The following is an 11,341-nucleotide window of genomic DNA, read 5'->3' as shown; positions in this document are numbered from 1 at the left end:
TAAATTTAGAACAGAATTGTGATATGTTAAAATTATTCACAGCAATATTTGGAAAAAGGAACAAAAGAAAAATGATGAAAACTCGTTTATGCCATTTCTGTGCATTTAATATAAATTGATAATATTTTTCTTATACTCAACATTTTTACCATTGATGTGTATAAATATTTCGATTTACGAAATACCAAATAAAATATTTTCTGTGTTGTTTCTGCATACGAATAAAAATTTATTTTACTGCTTATGTTAAAAATAAACACAACAATTTAAAGTATTTTATAAACCTTGTAAAATGTGTAATTTACAAATAATTTTGTTATTATTTTATTATATACAATATTGAATCTTTATAAAGTTTTACATTCGTCGACATATTAGCGAAAATCGGTTAAACAGTTAGAACTATTTTGATATACCATATGCAGTAGGGTAACATAATAAAAAGTCCAAGTACATAAATGACATTTAAAGATTTATTATATTTTGCGTAATTTATCATATTGCAGAATTCAGAATTTCTACATGAAATATTTCTATTTATATAAAAGCTTTGATTTATGAATTTAGAATACTTTATCTATTGTTGGTAAAATGTAAGCAGTTTTACCATATCATTGAGATATTATAGAGACCATCGACCTTAGGTAAATCGTTACTATCAATGATGAAGTAGATTCAAAAATAGTTAAAGAATGTCGATATTCTCTGTCTGCATATAATTATATATATATGTGTGTGTGTGTGTGTGTGTGTGTGTGTATATGAATGTATGTGATTATTTTTATTTTATCTTAATTGAAATTACATAAAGTAAGAAGCATTATTTACAAGTTAAAATTATTATAGTAAAATTTTATATTAATTTAATATTTTTAAGTAAATTCACAACAAAATAGGCGATTAAGAGCCGTAACGCAGATATCAGAGCGTGTGGAAATAAAAATACGTAAATAAATTAATAGATTCAATGAACAGAAATTTATTCAGACGTTTCGATCCTTCCTTGGGATCTTCTTCAGTAGAGAAAAGAAAGAAAGATTTGTAGTATGAGAGACTGACATGTAAAACTTCTGGAATGACAAGGCGTGCGAAGATATACAAGTCTCCTATCGGTTGCAACCGTTGAGAATCACAAAATTAAAATGTTATTTGCCATGTTGCGTCATAAGCGTCAACGCACACACGCACTCGAGAAACTGTTACATACTGATACAGATCCCAAAGAAGGATCGAAAGATCTGAATAAATTTCTGTTCGTTGAATCTATTAATTTATTTACGTATTTTTATTTCCACACGCTCTGATATCTGCGTTCTTAATCGCCTATTTGTTGTGAATTTTATTGTGTTAGAGCCTCTTGTTTTAATTTTTATTTTTAAGTAGTTAGCTATTAGTTTTTTGAGCACTTTGTAAATTCTTTTCCACGAATCTTGGTAACACAAAAGCAGCCCGATGTATCTTGTCATTATAGTATCGTATTTCCATTTGATCGAGCTCTTCATTATTAAACATCCTCTTTGGTTCTGCAAAATTTATTTGCTGAAAAAAAGTAAGTAAAAGTTTATTAAATCTATCTTCAACAAGTCGGTTTAAAAATTAATGCAACATAAAATATATGTTAAACGGAAAATTTTAGATCTACTTTTATTTACAAATATAAGTATTTTTTATTTGTGTATATTGTTTTATTTATAAATACAAATTTTTAAAAATCTCTTCTCTTTATTATAGTTAACACACACAATTTTATTATAACTAACTAATTCTTATATTATAGTTCTTATTTTATTTTAATCAAGTCTCATTCATAATTGAAGCTATTACAGTCGTACGTTTATAATTATTGCAAATATTTAATAGAGAGAGAGAGAGAGACTTAGCTTCCAAATACTGTAAAATTGCATTGAACTCTTTTCCCTCTTTCTTCTCCTTTCCTTTTAATAATCAATCACACAATTTTCTTCCTCATAGAAAAATACAAAAAAAATATTTTTTTAACCATTACCATATATTGGACTAAATTTAATACTAACGTTGTCTAAGCTTCCAAGCACAAAACCGATTTGACCCGTAGGGTATGTCGGTACAGCTGTTACTGCGTAGGTGGCGACGGGAAACACGGCTTTGCAATGTCCGAGTGTATTCTGTACTTGTTGCATACTCTCCCATATCGTGCCAGCTTGACTGGCAATAATTCCATCAGGTTTCAATGCTGCTTTCAATAATTCATAATACGGTTGCTTAAAAAGATGCTCAGCTGGACCTAATATTTTAAAAAATCATCAGGGTTATTTATAATATTTTATTATATTATTATAACATTATTAATACATATAATATTTTATTAGAATTATTATTATAATACTGTTTTTTTTAAGAAACATGCACTTTCTTTAGATGAGAATCATGCATTTTTTTCTATTATAAGATATTAGAGAAATATATGAAAAGTACGCGCGATATTACTTACCTACAGGATCACTGCTGTCAGTGATAATGACATCGAATTCTCCATGGTGATTTCTCAGGAACTCAAACCCGTCGCCAACAACAACGGTTACTTTAGGATTGATAAGACCCAGACTCAAGCGAGGTAAATATTGTTTACTCAACTCAATAACTCTATCGTCAATGTCCACTAGTATGATACGCTCCACATCCGGATGTTTTGCGACTTCCCGAGCAGTTCCACCATCACCACCTCCAACTATCAAGATCTTTAACAGATAAATTGAAAATTATCTATTTGTCTAAAAATATTACTTGTACATATGCAAGATTTTTTTTTATTTTACATGTGCTTAAAACATCTATATAATATTTATATTATATTGACTTAATGTGGTTATTTTTTATTTGATCAATACTTTGTAAGGCATAGCATTATTTAATATTATGTGATAAATATCTACAATTTTATCTTTATTAAAAATAAAGAATAATTGATAATAAGACCTTGCCGCTTATTAAATTAATTTGGGCTTAAATAATTTATTTTATTTTTAATCATTGACTATTAATTTTCTAATATTACTTTTGTGTGTTTAACGCAATAAACGCTCTGAATAAGTTGTTATAAGTCTGAAATCTAACACAGCAAGAAGCCTAAGATTAACTACACAAGCAGCATAGAAACAGTATCATCTCATTTACATATACGTATTACTTTTTATCATGCTATTTATATATCATCTGGATATATGTAATATAGCTGGTACATATCATCTAGATAGTGTTTAAATATGCATTAAATTAATACAGTACTTTTCCATTGCTTGTATATGCAACCGACTAAAAAATTAATATGTCAATTTACGTTTTTAGGCTTAGAATGGCTGCAGAGCGGCAAATATGATATCATCTCATGATAAGAAAATTCATCTCTCTCTGTACATTGTATCGCGCCGTCAAGCATCAAAGCTCTTCCATGTGATTTTCTGCAAATGTAACATATTTTTATATTTAACAGTCATATCTTATATTAAAAGTATAACCATCTTTATAACAATATTTCGCGCTATTGTGAAAAGAATTTACTCACGTGTTTACTATAAGGATTTCTTGAAATTGAGAACGCTCGGAATGCAAAACTTCTTCTACTTCCAATGAAAGTGCAACGCCGGGCCAAAGATCGCTCAGTTCGCTGAACCAACCTGATTTCATACTATTCATATTGGCGTAGTTTGTCGGATTATTTGTCAAAGTATGCTCTGTATAGAAAATTCCAGAACAATGTGAGAATAAAGCTAAAGCAAACGTTAGATGTACATAGTGGTAAAGCTAGAACACATATTAGTTCCGGAAAACGTCATTGAGATGCATTCAGCTTGGAGCAAACAGCTTGGAGCGTTATGCTACTATTGAATGTGAAATAATTCTGTGGATCTGGCAAACTTATATACAAAAAAGGAAAGAAGTTTGCAGGCACAATGTATTTTATGCTGTCATAGCAAATTTTGTCCAGTCTTTATATGAGTAACAAAAGATTTGTACTTGGATATTAATTTTATTTGAGAATATTTAATTTCTATTTGTACATTATTTTGCTACAATAGATCTTTTGTCGTATGTAATAATGTCGAATTTGTTACAATAGCAAGTATATTTATAAATCAGAAAAATAGTATTTTTTTCCTTGACTCCAAATATTTCAAAATAATAAAATATATATTAACTCCAGTTTCAGTAGATCATTTAACAAATATTTTTCATTACTTTTTATAACAGAAAAGAAATTAAAAACTTTCACAACGACTTTAACTTTAACTATCATGACTTTGTTGTTTATAATATGTTAAATTAAAGAAAGTACAAAATTTTCATATAGACATGCTTAAGCTATTGTGCATGTAATTTAAGTTATTTACAAATTTAAAATTAAATTGCGTAAGGTGAAGAGAATAAAACGATAATTTTTTATTTTATTTTATTTTATTTTATTTTGATATTAATTAAATATGAATTAAAATTGAATTTTGATAAAGTTATTTAGAGACACAGCTCGACTATACGTAAAAGGTTTTCTTTTTCTTTCCATATAAAATATGCAAAACATTTTCAAAAACTTTCTAGTTATAATTATTTTTAATATTATTAGAATATTTTGCTATTTAATGCAATAAATTGATTACAACTAATAATAAAAAAATAATAAAATTAATAATAAATAACACGTTTTCATATTACATTAATTTATGCTAATTAAATTATTTAAATTGCTTAATCCTTGTAATGTATTCTTTCGAAATATGCAATATTAACGAGTATATGGAAAACAATGCATATAAATAATTCTTGATAAAAATAATCTTTCATATACATGATTAACACAATTTTGTTATTAAACAAAATAATCACATTTTAAGATTATTACGTAACGCAGTATCGTAATATAAGATACGAAGTTTATAAGAAAGTAAACAATTATATATAATGAAATAGACAATTGTATGTAATTGGACAAATGTGTATAATTGGAAATAATTGTATGTATTTTTTTAATGAAGTAGACAATTGTATATAATATAATTTTATAGATGTTAAAAAATTTTATAAAATATATTTTGTGCAATTCTTGCGATAAAATATACTTTTATATACTTTTATAATTCGTTTAATTGTTTCATCATGAAAAACTATTCTAATGGCTAGTTAGTAACTTTTCTTTACGCACAGTAAATATTATATAGTTGTGTAATAGTTATAGTTATACAATATACATATATAGGTGACACATATTGTCTCGTAAAACTAGATATGTTTTACATACTTAAAATATATATGCATATTATATAATGACAAAAATATGAAATAGTAAGAAATATATAATAGCTTTTGTGCATTTAAATATTTTTAATAAAATTAAAAATTTATTCTAATTAATAGATATTTAAGAATTAACTTTAATACTTACGTGATACTTTTGCCGAGTAATTATAAACATTTTTTTTCTTACCTATCTTGTTAGCAATTATTTTATCTCTTTCAGGAAATCAAATTAACATAATTTTTAGCAAAATTTATAAATAATATCTTTGACATATTTGTTAATTCTTTTATGAATCTTTTTTCTTAAACAAAATTTTTGAAGTTTTAATTTTTTGCGCGTAAACATTAAATATTCATAACAATTTCACTAAAGAAATTTAAAAAAGGTTAAAAATATTTTTAAGATAAAAAAATACGATATGAATAATCGGAACCAACTTATCGGTTAGTAAATTGAAGAAACCACGTGTATATTTTTCAGCAGTGTGAAGATAATTTTTTAATAATATATGATATAACTTACTTTGTTTACTGATGATACAGTGTATTGTGATGTGCTAATATCGTAACGAATGTTAAAAAAAATCCTTTGTGCGTTGTTTGGAGAGATTCGCGGCGTATTTTCTCAACATGTACGCAATATGTCTGCTTCCAAGCATGCAAAATGATAGTTTGCCTATGATGAACGTAGCTCACCCGAAGAAAGCTCGTGTTGAACTGAGACGAAGCGCGCGTAGCTCTATGGTTTCTCTTTATAACTAGCTTGACTGTTTGGACTGTTTATCGTCTGCTAACACGCTGCCTGATAATGTGATGAGACTAAAGGTTTCTTCACACTAGGCAGAAAAATACATGCCTCAAAAGATTTAAGTGATGTATGCGGATACGTTAATAATATTAAGTGGTCAAAAGATTTTCTGTAATATTTAATATTTAAGAAAAAATTATTTTTTTTGTTTACATAATAAATTGTACGATTCAATACGATGCTTCTTGTATAAAATAAATAAAAGAAATTTAAAAAAATAGAACAAAAGGAATTAATACATTTGGTACATAAATACATTAAAGTATTTTTATCAATGCGAATGCACTAAATGTTATTAATGTATTTGATGTATATATATTAGCTGGAAATGTAATGCTTCTTGTATGTATCACTCTACAACGTGTTTAGTATGAACGGGCCCTTAACGGAGATAAGAAATAATACATTTGAACTTTAACTTTGTTTTGAAAGATATACGTGCTCTCAACAGAAGAAGAAATAAAAAAAATACAAACAATACTGTTTGTATGAAAGTAAGGATACGATTTTCAACGGTTACCTGCCTCTTTGAATTTTGAAAAGCACAGTCAGAACCTCTGGCAGAATACTGTCAGTATACATTCAGGTAAATTTTATATCCAAGTTTTTATCAAACATTTAGTTTATATCCAAGTGAAATTCAGTTGAAGATCAAACCATTGTATATGTTTAAATATTTTAAAAAGCATAATTATCACAATAATAATTAGACTTTTTTTAATTGAAAGATATACATGTAAAAAAGTAAAATATCTTGTTAGAACAATGATTAAAATAACATATTGAAAGTGAAAATACAATTAAAAAAAGATCTTATGCATATAGGAATCCTTTATCGGAGAAAATCAGAGATTTCCGTGATCACCGTAAGAAAATTAGACCTATTGCACGATGTGCGTTCCAAGCTTTCACACAGATGAATCTTATTATAGTGTAACTTTTAGTCTATTCATTCATTTTGTATATATAATGTATTACATTTTTATATTTGTACGTACGGAATTATTAATGCTTTAATATAAAAATTTATACATATATATTGGAGATATGAAGATATGCATTTTTTATGTATATTCCGAAATATATGTCCCTAAATCCCATCTATGTATATATATGTATATGTATGTACGTATATATATGTGTATATATATGTATGTATATGTATATGTATATATATATATATAATGTTTCTAATGTGAGCCTATCATATATGTGCGTTTTGAAATGCTGCGTTGGTCACCAATTATCGATCTTCAACTTCAGTTACCTCTGGAATTCCAGCACACCTACCTAACCTTCGGATCATAACGTTGGTCTGTTACCCATGTTTTAAAAGGTTGATTTGTCTGTTTTTACTTTTCAGATTATAATTAATAATTTTGTGTCTATCTAAAGATTAATATAAAATGTCTTGCTAAAAAATATTTTGTTTTATTTTATTTTTTTATTTATAATCTTTTAAAAAATTTAGAAAGTAAATTAACATTTATGACTGCTTTTCTTTCCACACATATGATAATCCATTAAACTGTCGTTATTGTAAATGATGTAAGAAAATTATATTAGCTTCAACGACAGTTGATCCACAATTATTACAATTTTTAATAATGATAATATCTTGTGTTTTCTTGCTTCCTACATTATTACTATTGTTATAATAGAAATCTGTAATTTCATCTAACGATAAGTTACTTCCAGAATTTTACTTTATCTATTAAAATCATTGCTTGAAATTTATAATGATTGAATATCAGAGCTATTCAAAGCTTTAAAATCGAATCATTGGCTTCAAACTTGGAAGTTAAATATTTTTACTTCGAATCTTTTGAATAGGTCGTATACACATTATTTGACTCTTTTGTCTGAATCGTATTTATAATCAATACTGTGTACGTATAAAAAAATTTTTTTAAATATATAAAGTCTTTACGTTACAGAAAAATCGTGAAATAAAAAATTTGAAGAAGATTAGACTTGTATTATCATATAAAATAAATTAATTAAAATTATGTTTCTTAATTAATTAACGATATTATTAAAAATTAAGTATGTTTAAAATAAATTTTATATTTTATACATATTTTATTTAAGAAATATGCTTTGTACACAATAAATTTATATATAATTATATATATGTTATTTCTCTTTGAAAATTTTTTTATATTCTAAAATTAAATTCTAAAAATTCTTAAAATCTTAAATTATTTTTTATTATTTTATTTTATTTTTTATTATGATATATGATTGCATTACTTATTTTTTTTTACTAATTTCATTAAATAGATATAAAATTTCTAAACTATTTTAGAGAAATAATAATTATTATAGTATTAATAAATGATTTTATAAAATTAGAAATAAACTTTTATATATAATATTAAATCATATTTTACTTTTTCTCAAGATTAATTTATAAAATCACAAAAGTGAGAAAAGGTTTATCTGTCAAAATTATATCTATAAATATTAGATTTAAAGAGTAATTAAGAATAAATGCACAAGGATGACAAATGTATAAAATTGCGCACTATTTTACCGAATATTACAATCTAATGATGCTGAACTAGATATGTGAGAAATTGAAACCGTAGAAATCAAAGATCCGATTAGAGCGTTTCGGCTAAATTTCATAGTTAATTGTGTCTTGTTTTCACTAGAATACCTCGCAACCGTTTGCATGTGTTGCCATATCCGTTTGAGTTTCCCTAGACATTTGTATACTTCATTATATATTATTTCAAATAAAATTCGTATATTACGCTCTAAGGCAAGTACATTTAATTTTTTTTAACTCCAATTTTTATTAATTTTTAAAGAAACAAACACCTCCAGAAAATTAAGAATAAATAATAGTAGGTTTATTTTATTCAACTTTGTTGTCTTGCATAATTTTCTTATAATTTTATTATTCAGTAGTTAATAGAATATGTGATATTTAAATTAATTTATGGCATTACTAAATAATAGATTTAAAAATTTTACAATTAGGAAGACTTAGATTAAATTTCTGTAAAAATTCATTTAACTCTTAAATAGTGTCGAGATAGAAATCTACGACACGAAAAGTTGATGTGAGAGTAAAGTCTTATACATTTTAATATATTTTAAAGTGTTATCACAAAAGTTATAATATATGTATATTGAATATTAATAAGAATATTAAGATAAGTAAAATAATCTTTTGCACACAGTTTTTTGGTATTTATTATACAAGAACTTAACAAAATTTGTGATTTTCAAAAAATTCCTTTGCAACTGTGATGTTTAATAGTTGAAAAGGTTTTATTTTTAAAGTAAACATAATCAAACATTGATATTTCGGGTAGTACTCTTTTTTTCTATAGTATTCAAGAAAAAAAATTAATATTACAAAAATTAGATTTTTTTTATTTTGAAATATTTTTGAATTTCTATATTTAATAATAAAAATGTTGTTCACATTTGCGCTAATATTAAAAATGAGTCAATACTGAAGGATTAAAATGAGATAAAGATATTTTGTTATCATTTTACTCAATTTTATTTTTTTTAATTTTCGACAATAATATTTAATGTCAACAATAAAATCTTAGATAACGAAAGTTGCAAGTTTTTAAATCATAATTTAATCCATATTTTTCTAGATTTTATTATTTTTTTCTATTATTCCTTATTGAAAAAAATGTACAAAATCCAGAATATTCTGTACATACGTGTAATATTTTCGAATTGCGATTGCATTCTTGATAACGCATTGCGCTGAGTATCATCAGGGTTAAAGGATCAAAGCACTTCATTAAGTCCGCAACCTGTTTATCGTATGTTACAAATTGAAAAACTACTGCATGGTTTACAATGCTTTCAACTTATTTTCAGGTCTTGCGACTTCTTCTCTGGCGACTGCGCGACAATCTAAATGGAGACGAAAACGAAGATAGAAATCTCGACAGCCCTCTTCAAGCAACGAGGGAGTGACGCCAGCGATCTTTCCCTTTATGAAATTACAAAGGTGAGTAGAGATACTACTGAGTGAAAGAGACTAATCTCGCTTTCTCTTCTCTTTCGTGCGATCAATTCGGTTTCTGCTTCCTTGCCTAACTGATATAACCCAGGAACTGGAAAAATTAAACGAAGCTTTTCCCATCAAGACTTTTCAACAAGCTTCGCTTGTTGAATTTCTTTTGGGCAGGAAGTGGCATGAAACATTGGTATTTTAAAGTTAAATCTAAGCTGATATAGAGATATAGTATCTTAATAAAATTAAAATTATAATTTTTATATCTCTACAATTAGATGCGATATAATTCTCTAGTTTATCCGATCTCTCAGATTCTCGAATATCCCCGAAATCCTCTGGATAATACAAATACAAATATGAGTTGAGAAAACCTATCTGCGTTTATTAATTTTTTATTTCAAATTGAAATAAAATCCTTTCAATATAGTACAGGAAATTGAACAGAATGTATATGTAAAATGTACATAATACGCTAATTCTAATGGAAATCAATGACTTTTAAAGATCCACGGGATTTCCGGACGTTAACTTAATAACAATAATGTTAACTTTTTTTGCGACTATCAATATCCCCCTTTCATGCTTGTTCATTGTATCAATATATTTCCGCGCGGAAACTAATACATCGAGCAATACGTTGGAAACTTAGGTATCAGATTTACCGCTATCCAGGATGTGGAGAAACGACGTTAGATACATCAGTTAAAGTCGATCGTAATTACGTCGGCGTTCGTGAAATATGTGCGCGCTTCAAAAAGCGTTAGCCCGACAATATCTCACAATCACGCGCCTCGTTATCAGTAAACGCCGCTTTATCCGGCAGAAAGCTCTCGTGAGACAATAACGAGGCAAGAGTGTTACCGCGCGAATTTCTCCCCCACGCAATTTTACATGGCGGTTATGAATGTGTATCAACTCTTTACATGTATAATGTGTATATATATATATATATATATATATATATATATATATATATATATATATATATTGTATATTCGCAAATTTTTATGATAAAAGCTGATCTCTATAGCGTGGCTCTCGATGAAAATGTCGATTTAGCCTTGACGTAAAACGCTTTGATGCGGCATTTATCAAAGCGTGCTCCTACGCATCAACCGGCTGTCCGAATACGTGCCACCGATGGGCATCGACTGGTAAAATCACGAACGAGAATGGCCCGTTTTATCACAGCCGTTACATCATGTTAAGAATATATGAGTTTTTTGAAAATGACATGTGAAAATAAAAATTAGGATATTTAATTAACT

At 26.7% G+C, this 11,341-nt stretch overlaps 1 protein-coding gene across 1 annotated transcript; it reads right to left on the bottom strand.

Annotated features, from left to right (window-relative positions):
- Positions 1-295: 295 nt before the first annotated feature.
- Spds (Spermidine Synthase) lies at positions 296-6,012 on the bottom strand. Its single transcript, XM_072886475.1, has 6 exons — positions 5,792-6,012; positions 3,542-3,710; positions 3,317-3,437; positions 2,471-2,717; positions 2,034-2,263; positions 296-1,539 (listed from the first exon to the last, which is right to left on the bottom strand). The coding sequence occupies exons 2-6, from the start codon at positions 3,670-3,672 to the stop codon at positions 1,384-1,386; spliced, it is 885 nt and encodes a 294-aa protein (XP_072742576.1). The 5' UTR covers positions 3,673-3,710; positions 5,792-6,012; the 3' UTR covers positions 296-1,383.
- Between the last annotated feature and the right edge of the window lie 5,329 nt (positions 6,013-11,341).

Source organism: Anoplolepis gracilipes, chromosome 2 (genome assembly GCF_047496725.1).
Source record: "Anoplolepis gracilipes chromosome 2, ASM4749672v1, whole genome shotgun sequence".
NCBI lineage: Eukaryota > Metazoa > Arthropoda > Insecta > Hymenoptera > Formicidae > Anoplolepis > Anoplolepis gracilipes.
This window is presented reverse-complemented; position numbering and strand designations above follow the sequence as displayed.